General features: G+C 36.7%; 1 protein-coding gene across 2 annotated transcripts in view; it reads left to right on the forward strand.

The window, feature by feature from the left end:
- Positions 1 to 16,918, forward strand: part of PKDCC (protein kinase domain containing, cytoplasmic) — a 42,004-nt gene that overhangs the window by 15,562 nt on the left and 9,524 nt on the right. For both annotated transcript variants that reach the window (XM_039347716.1, XM_039347718.1), the window contains exons 2-5: positions 3,379 to 3,501; positions 5,565 to 5,836; positions 7,797 to 7,876; positions 9,153 to 9,260. In XM_039347716.1, coding sequence (XP_039203650.1) covers positions 3,379 to 3,501; positions 5,565 to 5,836; positions 7,797 to 7,876; positions 9,153 to 9,260 — 583 coding nt within the window. The remainder of the gene's footprint in view (positions 1 to 3,378; positions 3,502 to 5,564; positions 5,837 to 7,796; positions 7,877 to 9,152; positions 9,261 to 16,918) is intronic.

A 16,918-nucleotide genomic window follows, 5' to 3' on the forward strand; every position in this document is an offset into this window, starting at 1 on the left:
ATTTCAGTTCTGTTTCCAAGCTACTGACAATCGCAATGGAAGACGGTTTTATGTGGAGAAAGGTCTAAGATGGGGAGAGCATGTCTATCTAAAAAGCAGACTTAAATTAATTTAGTAGTCAATCCACATGTCACCTGAGAACAAAGGAAGGTATAGTTTAGTGAGGAACGCTAAGGAGATCTAACTCTGAATTCTACACTAACAGTTACAAGAATTCTTTGGAGGAAACTCCAACCAGTGAAAATTGCAATGTGTGATAAATAATTATATTATATTTACACATCATGTAGGCTCTGTTTTTTCTGGATACTACTTCCATTCTACAGGGTGCACATAATAGAGATGATTTATCATACATTTTCAGATGGTGAGCTTCTCCTTTCCTCTTTGTTTGCTCAGATAGTTCTATGCTAAATTATACCCAACCTAATAGTGAGGTGATCAGCATAATTGGAGTTGTACATGATCACTTATCAATTTACACTGCTGATATGTTATAATTCCCTTTACTTTTTCAACTTTGTTTCTTCCTTAACAAGTCAATCATTTGATATCTGTTAAAATTAGGTCATGCCCCATGTGTGGATTTCAACACGCTTAAATGAAGATGACTTTTCCTAAAGCAATTAAGGTTGGACATAGCACCACTGCCTCAGTAGTTCCTGGCTAGCCTTCAGGATGGCATGAAACCCAATGTGATATGATTAAAGAATTTAGTTATGCTGCTGCATTTTCTTTACAAAGTGGAATATCCACATCTTCCTGATGATAAGTAGCAGCTGAAATCCAAATATGTTTAAAGTTTTAAGCTTTAGAAATATTGCATTTATCCTAGGCTGAAAGTTAATCCAGTTAGTGGAAAGTTGCCCAGAGCACTGTTAAAACTGATAGCTGAATTATATATTTCTTGATGTTACAAAGGAGGAACACTATTCAATCCATGGAGACCAATCATATTAATAGCATTTAATCAAAGTAATCTCAGTTGGAGTTTAAATTCCAATGTGGATTCTGCTGACAGGACCACTTTTTGGAATGTGATTCTGATTCCTTCTTAAAGGATGCCCATGGGCCCTGTCAAAGTTCTGCATCTTAAGGAACAAGTCTGATGTTGGATTTTGTCAAACTTCTACTGCACATCTTTCAGATTTCTATTAAAATCATAGTATTTGCTGTTGTAAAATCTTGGAAATTCTTGCAGCCTTGTATTCATTTGTACTTTGTCTTGGCTTTTCCTGCAATACAGTTGTAATAATTACAGGCAGATGACAACACAATTCTCAATAGAATTCTCACTTCTCATATATTCCAATTACTTTGCCATTCCAATCGACTTCGATCTTCTTTCTGCTCTTCAGCTGAATAACCACATGGCATTTCTGTGTTTCAGAAATCAAACGATACAGAACTTCTGAAAGTGCACGTTTTGTGCCAAATTATCTACAGGTAACCCTTGATGTACCACCACAATTGGGACCAGGATTTCCACTGATAGACAAGGCAGTTGTTAAGAGAGTTGTGCCTGATTTTGCAATCTTTTTTGCCATGGTTTTTAAGTGAGTTGCTGCAGCTGTTAATGAATCGTGTGGCCCTTAAGCAAATCTGATTCCCCCCCCCCATTGATTTGGCTTGACAGAAGCCAGCTGGGAAGGTTGATTACATGACCCTGGGACATGGCAACCATTGTAAATACATGCCAGTTGCTAAATGCCCAAAACTTGATCACGTGACCATGGGGATTCTGTGACAGTTCTAAGTGTAAGGACTGGTGGTTAGTCACTTTTTTCAGTGCCATTGTCATTTCAAATGGTTGCTAAACAAGTCAAGGACTTACCAGTATTACAGATTTTTAGGTTTTTTTTGTAATTACATTCCCATGTGTCCAATATCTAATTGTTTAAAAGAATAATTGTTGAGCTACAAAGGCATTTAAATCAGAACGTTATTTCATAAAAATTCTTGAAGTACAACTTTCTTAAAATAGTTTTTTTTCTTAAAATACCTTTTTATCTTTCTATTTTGAAAAATAATAAGACTATTGACACAGAGTTCTAACATACTGAAGCCAGGGAGCATTTTGTCAACATCTGTATCTTCTCAAGCATGGGAAATAAAACAGCCATATATTAGTAAAGTTGGAAGGGACCTTGGAGGTCATCTAGTCCACCCCCTGCTCGGTCAGGAAACCCTACACCATTTCGGACAAGTGGCTGTCCAGTCTCTTCTTAAAAACTTCCAGTGTTGGAGCATTTACTGCTTCTGGAGGCAAGCTGTTCCACTGATTAATTGTTCTCACTGTCAGGAATATTCTTTCCCAATTTCTCCTGCTCTGATCTGCGGTTTATCCTCTTTCTTGCGCAACAGTTCAGAACTGTTGATATGAACAGGAGCTACAGAGGAGGTAGGGACATAATGGAAAACCTCATCTGGGGTAAGAATGGGCAAGAGAAGCCCTGGATGCCTTGGCTCCCATTGCACCAAGAATCTTAAAGTACCCTGATTTTGGATTAGGGAAGCTTTCTTTGGATAAACTAGATGAAATAAATACCTTTTACAAAAGTAGTGTTTGATATTTCAAAAATGTGTAGACTGTGGAAATAGTCACAGAGATAACATGGTGATGATGAAAATGCAATGAAAAAAAGTATCTTCCCACAATAGGGTCTCAATTGGAACAAGGTTCCTTTATTAGCAGATCAATTTATTTTTTTTTAAATGTAGCAGCTGTATTCCTTCATTGGTAATTTCCAGCCAAGGGGATTCCTATATAGGATTTATGTGGCTCTTGTAGTTCTATGTTTTTGCAAAAATTCAGTGGATTCTCGGGGCAGGTAACAAAATGAAAGGATAGAGTATAAAAACTTAAAGCTTAATTAAAATTGATACTAAAACCAATTAATTATAATGGAAAGCCTGGCAAAAGAGAGGTGTTTTTACTAAACAGAGAGAAAAGGAGCTACAGTACATCAGAAAGGGTGAAATTAGAAAGAGCAGAACTGTAGGGCTTGTCTGTAAAACTGTGTGTTTTTGTGTGGGGGGAAACTTGAAAAAAAGCAGAGGCAAACCACTTCTGCTCAGCTGCCAAGAAAAATACAAGGACATGTCCGTATAGTCATCAAGAATTGAATTCAACCAGAGGGAATCTTTACTTTTTATTACCTTCTTAGCTATCTTGGTGAACATCTCCTGCATAGAAGCATTTTATTTTGTAGGCTAAGCCCTCACCTGTTCTTAATATGCCAATTTTCTGTACGCAGTAAGGTTTTTGCCCAAGTTTTCAACTGTATCACTGTGTGAGGTCAGAAGATGATGGGATGAGGAAGAACTCCCTACAGAAAATGACTTTATAAATAACATTTTCTATGTGTGCCTTTGCAGCTTCATGGATATTGTTACCAAGACAGCAATGACATCTCAGACACCTTGACTGCCATCACAGAACTAGGTTCACCACTGGAGATGATACAGCTTTTGCAGACTTCTTGGGAGGACAGATTTCATGTAAGTACAATTACAAAGGTCTAATGGTATAGTTTTAATATGCACAAAATAAGTATAGGTAGTCCTTGCTTAACGACCACACAATCAGCTATCTTGCAAAGTTATGATGTTATTGAATGAGGAGACTTACGACCAAACTTTGTATAGGTAGTCCTCGACATACAACCTCAACTGAGCCCAAAATTTCTGTTGCTAAGTGAGACATTTGTTAAGTGAGTTTTGTCCCATTTTATGACTTTACTTGCCGCGAATGTTAAGTCAATCACTATAGTGGTTAAATTAATAATATGGTTGTTAAATGAATCCGATTGCCCCGGTGACTTTTGCTTGTCAGAAGGTAACAAAAGGTGAGCACATGAACCTGGAACAGTGCAACCATCATAAATATGAGTCAGTTGCCAAGCATCTGAATTGGTCAAAAGTGTGAAAAATGGTCATAACTCACTGTGCCGTTGTAATTTTGAATGGTCACTAAATGAACTGTTGTAAGTCAAGAACTACCTGTAGTTGCAGCAGTTGCAGTGGTCCCATGAACACTTGATCATAATCTGAAAGCTTGGCAACCAGCACAGATTTGTAATAGTTGCAGCATCCTGCTATCATGTGATCTCCATTTGCAATCTTCACAAGTCAGTGGGGAAGTTGGCAGGAAGTAGCAAGTCACAACAATGTGATGTTGGGCTTAACATGCTATTCACTTAATGACCTCAACTGCTGCAATGGCTATTGTGAGTTGGCACATTCATGTGATTTTTTTTTCACTTTACAACCATGGCACTTAGTGGCAGAATTGCTGCTCCCAATTACAGCCATTCGCTGAAGGCTACATGTAAAGAAAAATCTTCTGCTACCTGGCACTTTTCAGCTGTGTTAGGACTGGAGCTCTCAGCATAAAAGACCATTTTGGCTGGGAATTCCAAAGCTGAATCCCCTAAAAATTATTAGGAGAGACTGATACCAAAAAACAAAGATGGAGAGGGGATCCTTAGGGGGAAATATCAATATAGTGGTACCTTGGTACTCATCTTTAATTGGTTCCGGGAAGCATAATGAGTACCAAAAATGATGAGTATGAAACAAATTTTTCCCACAAGGAATAATGTAGTGAGTCACAAGGTAGTCAACACCAACAGGTTCTAGCTTGTATATTGAGTAGTAAACAAACGATGAGTAACGGGATAAAAATTTCACATCAAAATCTGTTGAGTACCAAATTTGACAAGTTCCAAAGCAGTTGAATACCAAGGTATCACTTTTACTAATTCCAAATCAGTGAGAGGTAAGTTGGAAGTGACAGAGCTTATAGGCTATGCCAGGGTATTGACACCATGAGCATTTGCAGTGGAAGAAAAGGAAAAAATCTTTATCTTTATGTTATCTTTAGTGAAGCGTGCAAACCAGCGTTTGCATTTCTTGCATCAGATGAGGAGAGCACATATTTTGTAAAATGGAGCAAAACTTATTTAACAATGCTCTCACTTAGCAAAAGAAATTTTGGGCTCAGTTGTGGTCATAAGTCAAGGACCATTTGTAAACTGAGTACATTTTGAGGTGTAGCTTTTTAAAAACTTTTTATTATAGCAAAACAGTTTGCAACTGAGAAATATTTTTAATGGAGCAATGTAGAGACCAATTCATTCCATGCCATTTCTACGCCATATTGTTTCCCAAATAAATTCTCACTTGATTGAATTGTGTGGCTGCACCCTGTGCCAGAGCCATCCAGAAGCAATCTGGAGGTGGACTTTGAAATGTATCTTGCAGGATCATGTTGGCACATTGGGTGAAATCAGTTTATAAGAAATTTGTGCATTTGTGATGTTAGCTTCATTTTCTACCCAGGACATCAGAGAGCCAGGTTTGTATGCCAAGGACCAAGAAAAAATAATGAACAAACTTTCCATGTGCACACTTGGCACTCATAGTTGCTGAATCTGTTTCTAATAATGAAGAAAGCTGAAGGCTTATTGTCATTTTCCATGGTCTCTAACAATAAACAGATATTATTAGGATTGTTCTATTACAAAAGTCAATGTGTGACAACTTGGCTTTTCTGATTTCAGATATGCTTCAGCTTAGTTCAGCTTCTGCATTACCTGGCCCATTCTCCTCTTGGCTCTGTAACTCTATTGGATTTCCGACCTCGACAATTTGTGATCGTGGATGGAGAGCTCAAAGTGACAGATCTGGATGATGCAAGCAATGAGGAAACCTTCTGCACTAGCAACCGAGATTGTTTCATGGAATTTCCAGCAAGAAATTTCACCCTTCCTTGTTCTATTGATGGCAAATGCCAAAGCATGAATGAGAAGAGGAATCTTTACAATGCATACAGGTACTGATCCAAATAGAAGCCAATAATTTAACAAATAAAATCATTGTTTACATATTGAAAACCAGAAAATAGATATTAAGAAGGAGAATGTTACAAGTTATTGTACTGTCCTGGAAGTTGATGAGCAGTTATATTCCAGAGACTAAAGTAGGCTGGACAGCAATTTGTGAAGGATTTGTGTTACTAGATCCCACATAGTTGATTCTGTATTGTGGAGAGGGTGAACTAGATGAGTAGATCTCTTGATTATGGGGCAGGGTAGCATTTTAAGACCAGTATCAGATAAGGAGTTGGTTGATCTGTGAACCCAGCTTTGTAATGGTGATGCACATGTCTATAAGCTAAAGAACAGTGAAATACATATATTCTTTGATTTATCACCAAAGTTTCAATGGACCCCCCCCCAAAGGTACTTACAATCCAGATTCAGAATTCTGATAGCTGGGTGCCCTTCCATGATCAGCTGATCACATTTTTGATACTTGGCAACTGGCCACATTTATGATTGTTTGCAGCATCTCATGATTTACAGTGTTTATTTTTGATGGAAATCAGTTGTTATTTCCAATTTCCAGCAAAAAGCGCTCATTGTAGACGATGGGTTTGCTTAATGACTGCCATAAAAATGTTGTAAAATTGGGATGGTCATGCAATAACCTACTTAACGATTGGCATGGTCTATGATCATAATTCTGGGCTGCACCTATGGATATTAAGTCATACGTTGACTTACCCATATCATTTTCTATTTCTTTTCATACCTGAGGGATGTGTTATGCAAAAGGAGACACTTGACCTGTCTCTGGATACGTTTTTTCTTCTTCTTTTAATTAAAATAGTCCAATAAAAAGAATTCTTAAAGTGCTAAACAAAACTATAAGGATATAGGAAAAAAAGACATAGGGAAAGAGAAAAATTAGAGAGAACAATTTGTACAAGACTTTGCTACCTTTCTAAACAAAATGTTAACAATTAAAACATGCAATTATTGTTACCATTATTATTTTTTTGCCTTGATCAAATCATTTTCTGTTTCTCTAGAAGGCTGGATCCAGATCTACTAGGCTTAAATTACAATGAGATAAATTTCAGTTGTATATTAATATTTGGATGAATCAGTTACTTAGAATGATCTTAGAATAAGATCTCACTGGAGATCTTATTGCAGAGACTGGTAAGCAGTTAGGGATACTGTTCCATTAGACTTCTTTCCTTGAGAAATGGACATTGGCGCAAGCCAACAATGCTTCATCCAAATTATGTGTTGTTGGCTCTGTCTTCCTATTCTATTAATTCAGTTCAAATTGATATTAATACATAATTTGACGGGTAATGTTTAGTATTTATTAAAACCTTTAAACAGGAAGATAAAAGCTAACAAACTAGCAGGAGATAAGGAAGAAAAAAAATTAAAGAAAAAGCCCAAAGTGCAAAAAAAGTTGAAGATAAATAGAAAAGTTGTGGGAACCCAGGAGGAAGGTTACCTTACTGAATCATGAGATTTGCTTAATGAAGACAATTGAGACTGCAGGGATTGCCATCACTTAAGTGATAAGTCACACGTTACAATTGCATTGCTTACCAATGGAAATTTCAGTCCTAACTGCCATCAAAAATCACCTGTACAGAATGCTCCAACACCGGAGTTTTTTAAGAAGAGACTGGACAGCCATTTGTCCGAAATGGTATAGGGTTTCCTGCCTGAGCAGGGGGTTGGACTAGATGACCTCCAAGGTCCCTTCCAACTTTACTATTATTATTATTATTTCTTTGCAAAGCCCAAAGAGATGTAATTATTGATTGATTGTGTGCCATTAAGTTGCTGTCAATCCCTAGTGATCTTATGGATAGATTTTCTTCATGATTAATATGCACATTCCTGCAATTTTATTATTCATTTGTGTTCCTCAACAGCAATTACCAAGCTATTACAAATCTAACACGTTTCATTGCTTTGTAGGTTTTTCTTTACATATCTCCTGCCTCACAGTGCCCCTTTATCCTTGAAGCCATTGCTTGATTCGATAGTCAATGCTACTGGTAAGAACATACAAGGAATATTTCTGTATCAGACCAAAAAATCTGCATGATTCTGCGCTCATCAAATGCCACTGGATCACACTGTATGCATAAATACTTTTTTTCTTGAATCCTAAACTACAGGTAGTCCTCGGCTTATGACCACAATTGAGCTCAAAATTTCAGCTGTTAAGTGAGACATATGTTAAGTGTGTTTTGCCCCATTTTATGTCCTTTCTTGATACAATTATTAAATGAATCACTGCAGTTGTTAAGCTGCTAGTATGGTTGTAAAGCAAATCTAGCTTCCTCATTGACATTGCTTGTTAGAAGTTTGCAAAAAGTGATCACATGACTTTGGGACACAGCAACAGTCTTAAGTGTGAGCCAGTTGCCAAGCATCTGAATTTTGATCACATGACCATAGAGGATGCTGCAAAGGTTGCAACTGTGAAAAACGGTCATAAGTCACTTTTTTCAGTGTTGTTGTAACTTTGAATGGTCACTAAATGAACTGTTGTAAGTCTAGGACTACCTGTTTAGTACTGAATGACATGGTTCCAACAGATGAAACTCTTTAAAAGAACTTCGAGGCATTGTTTACCTTAAATAATCTTTTATTCAAGAAACAAGGTATGGGCACTATATAGTTAAAGCCAAAAACTGAATTCCCCTCCCCTGGGCACAAAGTAGCAAAGCACAATTAACAATCATAAATCACATTCCCCAATTAGCTTGAAGAGTGGGCATTCTCCCCAGCTCCCCAAATCTTTATCAGCTCTGGGCGAAAATCCCGGCTGAGTTATTGTTGTTATGACTAACTGGACTCTCATCCACATCCCCCTCCCAGCATCATCTAACTCTAAAAGTGAAAGAGAAAAGATGGCTACATTCCCATCTGTTGTCAAAGCAAGAACATCCAATGTTAGCAGCGTTGACACTGAATTTCTTGGGAAGACCTCCAATTTCTTGATTAGGATGAAGATTTCAATTCTCTCCACTCAGCCATTCTGAATGGCGTTTTTCAACCTCTTGCTAATTCTATTCCTTTTTTGTTCTTTTGCATTTCATACCATGCCATATAAAAATGATATCTTTTGTTTCATTTTATTCTTGTTGAATTTCAAAGTAGAAATGTAAACATGAGAAATTAAACCTCCTTTAATGTTCCCATGCCTCCTTCCCTCCCTCCACCCAATCAGTTAAAATAATAGGTTTGTGCCTTTCTTTCTACTTTCTGTATGGACAGAGTTTATTTTCTTCTCTAAGTCATTTTTCCCCCATTTCCTTCTTATAGGAGAACTTCGGTGGGGAATAGATGAAACAGCCATTCAGCTCGAAAGAGTTTTGTATATGTACAAGAGTGGCATGTATCTTAAGAATTCTACATGGGCACGCAAATCAGGTAAAGTGGAAATGGAGGAAATTTCTGAAATTTTGTTTCTCAAACAATAAAATATGATGGAAGAATCTGAAAACCATTTTTAAACTGGTTTCCACAGAAAGCAGGAAGGGGGAATGAAAAATCTCTTTAAAGTAGAACTTCATCTGTGGCACGATAGTCAATAGAAATGCAACTCCATGAATGGTCTTGTCAATCTGAGTCATCCCACACTTAAATGTTAACAAGATAAACCTTGGCTATGTTACAGAAGGACCGGGCTCTTAAGTTTTCATTGTGCTTTAGCTGTAAAACTTTTTATAGTGCCATAAATTATATTCCACTGTAGTGATACAGAAACAAAGCATATGGGTGTTTGTGGTACAGAAGGGGAGGTTAAATAGTTATGTATGGTCATTTCTAATCATAAGTCACTGCATTATTACAGGTTTTTTTGGGAGACTCAATACTTTGAAATGATATTGCATTCAAAATACCTCAGTGAGTTAGTGGTACTGACTGCAAGGAACTAGAATAAATTATCAGCTGTAAGTAGAACTTGCAGGGTGAGGGAAATAAAGAATTATGCATGCTTACTTCCTTGAGTTACTTATAAACTAATAAAGCCAAGATAAAAATCAAATCAAATCAATCAACCGAGCTTATATTTACAATCTAATTATACTTCGCAAAATTATCAGAAATAGTTTCCCACAAAACCCAAGCCCATTGATGTTTCATCTAGATCAGAGTGCCTAAAATTGCATTTTGTGGAAAACTACTGATCCCAAAATAACAACAAAATGCCCCGACCTGTTCTCAAGATCCAAGAAAAGTTTTTTGTGGTCTTTGAACCCATTTTTTCCCATTGATAAGTTCTGCATAAACCAATTATTTGTTTGTTGTTCCAAGTTCTGAAGTAGTTTAAAAAACACCAACCCAGGTCACCTTACTAGCTATATTTTTAGCTGAAAATGTAATGCTTATTTAGAAGTAGGACAGATTTGTTATTTTTTCATTCTTACGGTCTATATTAATTAGAGTGTGCATGAAAATCCATATGAATTTTTTGCAAATATATGCATTTTTATATTCCCTTTTCATTATGTACTATATGTACTTTTATAAGATTTTCCCCTAATATAATCTGTTTTTCTGTTATTTTATTCAATATTCACTTTTTCTCCAGTATATGTATTGGAATAGATTTATAGATCACTGGAATAGAATTAGAGCAGCCATAGGTTTGTCAAGATTAATTTGCTCCACTAATTTCAGATGGTCTACTCTAAGCATAATTATATTTGCATCTAACCTTGGCTTCAAAAGTCATAGGCATATTTCACCTTACTAAGATTTTGAATTATACAAAATAGTTAATTTCCCTTAATCCTAAACCAATTGATTTTTTCAAGATTTGAACATGAAAGGACAAGTAAAATAATGTAAAATAGCATATGGCATAAGTTAGGCAAAAGAAATAATTGTAAAATTGGCCAGTGGTTCTATTGTAAATATATTAATGGTTAAGTTCATGGATATAAAAGGGAGATTATTTTTTTAAAGTGGCCAATTGTTACTCTGTTACATATAAAGGAAATTAATACCTATACTATGTTATTCTATAAATAAGTTTAGTTTTCATGTCTCTCTCCCTCTCTTTTTGAATCTGACAGAAGCATTTAATTTTGTCAATTCAACAAATGAAGGAGAAAAAAAATATATTAGAAGTCTGATATACTGTAGGCAATAACCTGAAAAAAAAAAAAAAAAGACTGGGCAGATTTCCAACTTGTAACTATTTTTTTTTAAAAAAACAGTTTGTTGCTGTGGTTGAAATAAATGGTCATTAGGACTGATTAAAGTCAGATTGAGAATGATTCAAGCAAGTTAAAAGGAGGAAACCACTGCCTGTTTTACCTAATTTATATTACATTGTAGTCCAAGAATTTGACTGGTTAGTGTAAAATGGGTTTGCTTACTATTCAGATAGTAAAGATAGTTTTTTAGAAATATCTGCTTTCCATTCGATACTCACTCTTTTAATGGTGTGCTTTTTAAACAGGGCATTCGTTCTTGTGTTTACTTTTTTCCAGTAGCCACAAAGGTTGAGTTAAAAATAGTTTTAAAGAGCAGAGGAAGCGAGCTAACCAAAGACATTTTGTTGCCCAAGGTGGACAAGAATCCACCATTTTCATGCAAGCTTATAATTCCAGTATCCAAAGTAAAGTAGATTTTTACTTTGATTCTTGGGAAAGGGCAGCGCTGTCATAAGGACAGGACAGCAGGCTATCTTAAGGAATAGGATTAAATTGCATGGCTTAAATAACTCTGTTGCCCAATACTTTTACTATTTTCAACACTTCAGTATCTACTATGTTTTTAAATAATCATTTCCTTCTGCGTACTGTTAGGAACAGTTCAGAAGCAAAGGATGTCAGGATTCTCTTATATGAAACCAGAAATGTAAATTGCACAGGCAATGTTCAGAGGAGCAGATCTGCGTAAAGTAACTTCATTGTGAAAACTGGGACAGCTGTTAATAAAGAATCACAGTGATTGCCAAGTACAAAATGCAAGTCCTATTTATAGTAAAACTAAGGGCCAGTTTTTACTTCTTTTTCTCCCACTGACATAGACCCTCATACTTTTGAGTGGAAGGAGTGATTAAAACTTGCTCCTTGTTACTGTAACAGACTAGACTGATCTCAGGCTGTTTGTTTCTGACAATGCCAGAACTACTTCTAACCAAGAATCTCTTCAATTGCTTTTTGGTTTCCTTTATTAGCTTTCTAAGGCATGTGTGGTTTGGCACCCCCTGATTGCTTTGCAAATGTAGCTCTAGCCTAAGTGCGATCTAGTTCCTAACAAATAGCAGACGAACAGGAAAATCTGTCTCTCCACTTCAGATTCCACTAGAAGAGAAACATATACAGCTCACAGCTCAACTGTTGGTTCCTGTATTCCAGGGGTGTCACTCGCAATGTCACATGACGTGTCACAACATATCACGACTTTTTTGCCATTGCCGGCAATGGGATGGGCTGGTTTTGCTATGATGCATCTGGCCCATGTGCCGGCAGTTTGACACCCCTACTGTATTCTCTGAGCTTGCTTGTTTTCCTGCAGACTTTTCATAACCCAGCTGATATTACCTAGTTTGGTAGTGAAAGATTTGTAGGAACATCTCCACACTCAAAGAACACCAAGATCACACCACTTAGATTATTGGCCTTATTGGAAGCCATACATAATAAAACAAATATCAATGAGAAACTAGTCAAATCCTCTCTGATCTAATAATTTTCTAGTTTTTCTCACCTCTAGAAGAACAATAAAAAATGAATGAATTCCCTAGTTTGAAAGTCTAATTACCAATTTATTATTGGTCTGTCATTTGTGAAAACCTGACCCAATGGTCTTATAAAAAAACTTCAAATACAACACACAGCTACATACAATATTTGGAAAGAGGAGGAAAATATATGTGATAGCTATAACCTTAGCTACATATGCCTCACATGCATATATAAAAGACAAAACTACACAAAGGGACCCCTTACGCCAAATTTTGGGGTCCATGTGTAGCAATGCATGCTTTTATGCTTACACATTTTTTTTCTTTTTCATGATAATAAGCAAAATATGAACAGAAAAATCTCTGAAGAAAGGGCTTCTGTTATTTAGTTGGTGGTCAAATTGAGGCTTAATGCCTTGATTTTAGAACTTCTTCCCATTAACTCTTTTAATTCTGTGCATATATTTAATCACACGCCTCAGATAAATTTCTTCTGTGTATTTATAGTATAAATAAAGATACCTTCCATGAAACTACAGAAGTACTCTTGCCATAAGTTTACTGTGATACTCATGGGTTTATAATAAAGCTCTGGTTTGAAATGAGCTAATTCTTAAGGACCAGCAGCTCTTTTATTTTGCTAATAATCTTGCATCAATCTTTATTGTGTGTGTTGAGGCTGGTAGCACGTGCTGATGCATTTATGTACCCGCTGGGTGTTGTCTTCCAGTCTGTGTAGCATGTTTCAGGCAGTGTATGTTTCTTCCATTGGTTGGTTGCTTCTCTGTTTAGCCTTTCAGTTGTGTTCCAGCAAGTCAAAGCAGAGCAATACTGAGCAGAGCACAAATAAGACTATGTTGCTTTCCTTCATTCTGTGTCCTGCCAATTGTCAGCCAGTGTGGTCCAGTTGACAGAATGCTGGACTTTAACCTGAGTTCAGATCCCAGCTCAGTCATGAACTCAGTGGGTGGCCTTGAACATATAATTATAGTAATGTGAAAGACCAAGGCTGGACGTCTGGGGTGGGGAAAGGTCTGGGTTACCCAGCTGTTGCAAGAGATCGGTCATACATACATACAGTGGGTGATGAGCACTGCAGATTGTCATATATGGATAGTATTTGGTTAGGGAAGGCTGAATGAAAGGGTATACTCAATCCCATTTTCATTATACTGGGGTCTCAATATTTACTGCTCAATGTATTTTGTTTATAGAAAATAATTACAATATTTTTTTAGCTTTATTCAAATAGAATGAATACACACAGACATTATTAAAGAAACCACAACAGGTTTTAGCTTGCTTCCATTTTTTTTTAAAATATATTTTTTGACATATTATTAGGTCATTTCTGGGCCCAAATGCTTACAGATGAATGGTCACCCACAAGAAGGAATATTTTAATGTCATGTTTTGGGTTAAATTGCTAAATTGGCAAATCAACCTGATAAATAATAGGCAATGGTGAGAGTAGAATGCTATCCTGCCTATGAAGAGTTAATTTTCCATCAAATTATGATTTCATCCTTGGATGAAACTTTCGTCAGTGAATTGCTGCGGCTAAGCTTATATATTGTTGTGGTTGTCTGCTGAAATCCCTTTAAAAACAATTAAACTACAATTCCTATCATCCCTAGCCAACATGGCCAATAATAAGAGAGGATGGGTACTGCAGTTGAGTGGCACAAGGTGACTCATATTATTCATCCCTTCAGGGGTAAATATATTTCAAGAACTGCACCCCTTATATCAGCTTGACTAAGTTACAGTGATTTTCTTGTTTCAGAAGGGAATACTTTCTCTGCAGCCACTTACTTTGAGAACTTTCAAAGAGCTGCTAAAAAGTCAGTATTTTTTATTTTACTTCTAATTGCATGTATGTTTGATGTTGGAGTTTAAACATCTCCTTCCTTTGTAGTGTTTCTGAATCTCCAGTTAACTTTTATTAAAATGTCTAATCCTGTTTTAATGAGATTATAGTTCTGAAGTTTTTGAATTTGCAATAAAATGGGCTTTGTTAGGACCAAATTGCAGTTTAGCAAAGTTTATATAAATACAATAAATCTTTTCAATCTTTACTTTACTTTGGTTAAGTAGAGCATAACGGGCAGATCCCCCACAGAGCAATTTAAGAAGTCCTGCCCAGACTGAACCCTAATCTGTACTAAATTCAGCTGCAAACTCTTGGCACTTTCCAGCTGCCTCTGAGCCTCTTGTCATACAGTACAAACTTATTTTCTTCATGCAGTGTTTGAGCTGCCATCTCCTCTCAGCTGAAGGAATGTTAGCTTCCATCAGATCCATAAACAACAATCTTCAGGAGAAGCTTGGAATCTTGTGAATCTGCTACATGTTCATTTAGGACAGTGTTTCTCAACCTTGACAATTTTAAGGCATGGGGACTTCAACTCCCAGAATTCCACAGCCAGCGGTTATAACCGCTATTGGAACTCTTGTTCTCTTCTCTATCTGTTCCACACATTTTCAATTTTGCTGAAGGCAGCATTCCTATGTGGAACTGACAATTCTGCATTAATATTATAACTCCTCCTCCTTTCTCCAGGTCATGGTAGAAATAATATTTGGTAGTAAAAAACGTACTTTATATATAAAAGTTCTGATATTTAATCCCTGACATCTCCTGGGAGGAATGATAAAGACTCTCTCATCTGAAATCTGAAAAGCTGTTGCCAGTCATCATAAAACTGATCTAGAATATATTTTTTAGGTTATATTTATTTTATATATAGCATTTGTGTGTATATGTGTATGTGTGTATATACATATATATACATATGCACATGCACATATATACATATACATATAGTCTTTTGAGAGCGGGCATCAGAATATCATTTTTTTAATGTGTGCCAGTGTGTTCACAGAAAAAAGTGACAATAAAGGTTAACTCATCTCATCTCATCTTAATGACAGTGTACAATAAATATAATATAAAACCAACACAGGGAACAGAATAATTAGCATTATTATTAAGATAATAAATAATAAAATATGTAATAAAATGACAATACTTAAATTAGCAATAAAAGGGTCTTCATTTAATGCCAAAAGTACTATCACACAGGAGAAAACCTCAGTTCCTTAACTGGGGTGAGAGTATAAAAAGGACTCAACACATGCAAGGTTACAAGAATGGCATATTTCTCTGAGGTCCTTCAACTTGAATTTAGCAATCCTTACTTGCTTTTGTGTTTTCTGATGATATTCTTTCTGTTCAGAAAGTCAGCTATCATTTATTTTACTGGGCGCAGGGCACTGAATCCCTCATAGAGAATGAATTCTATATGCTGCCCTCTCTCCATAGCTGCTGTATTTGTAGAAGAAAGGGAACAACAGTTGCAATGAGAGTGATTCCAAAATCTATGCCACTGCTGAAAATTTGCCAAAAAGCTAATGGAAACAGTTGGTCTAGTTATATGTCTAGGGTTTTCCCCAAGCATTTATCCCTGATTCAACTTTATAAGTTCTCATATTCAATAACTTTCTATCTCAAGGCCCAGTTAGAGTTGGATATGGTTGGATATATTTTTGTGTGGCTTGTGTTACTATTTACTAAATATGTTATGAAAAAGTATTTATGCTAGTCCAGAGCCCAGAGATGTTTGGAGACCTGTGGCTTCTGGGCTCTAGGCATCCAACAGATGGGTGGTATTGCATACCCATGCAAATTGCCAAGAACGGAAAGATTATTTTATTTGTATGAATCTTTTCATATGAGCAGAGCATGTTAGGTAATACTACAAGATTTATCTAGGCCACTGAATTCACTGTATGGAGATTTTCCATTAATCTAGTTCTTGTTGTTGTTAGTTGCGAAGTCGTGTCCAACCCATTGCAATCCCATGGACAATGTTCCTCCAGGCCTTCCTGTCTTCTACCATCTTCTGGAGTCCATTTAAGCTCACGCCTACTGCTTCAGTGACTCCATCCAGCCACCTCATTCTCTGTCGTCCCTTTCTTCTATTGCCCTCAATCTTTCCCAGCATTAGGCTCTTCTCCAGTGAGTCCTTCCTTCTCATTAGGTAGCCAAAGTATTTGAGTTTCAGCTTCAGGATCTGGCCTTCTAAAGAGCAGTCAGGGTTGATCTCCCCTAGGACTGACCAGTTTGATTGCCTTGTAGTCCAGGGTACTCGCAGGAGTCTTCTCCAGCACCATAGTTCAAAGGCCTCAATTCTTTGGCGCTCAGCTCCAGCTTTCACAGCCATACATTGCAACTGGGAAACTATACATACTTTTGTTGGCAGGATGATGTCTCTGCTTTTTAGTATGCTGTCTAGATTTGCCATAGCTTTCCTCCCCAGGAGCAAGTGTTTTTTAATTTCTTAGCTGCAGTCCCCATCTGAGGTGATCTTGGAGCCCAGGA

Source organism: Crotalus tigris, unplaced genomic scaffold (genome assembly GCF_016545835.1).
Source record: "Crotalus tigris isolate CLP2741 ecotype Arizona unplaced genomic scaffold, ASM1654583v1 scf7180000018097.2503214, whole genome shotgun sequence".
In the NCBI taxonomy this organism is placed as follows: Eukaryota; Metazoa; Chordata; class Lepidosauria; order Squamata; family Viperidae; genus Crotalus; species Crotalus tigris.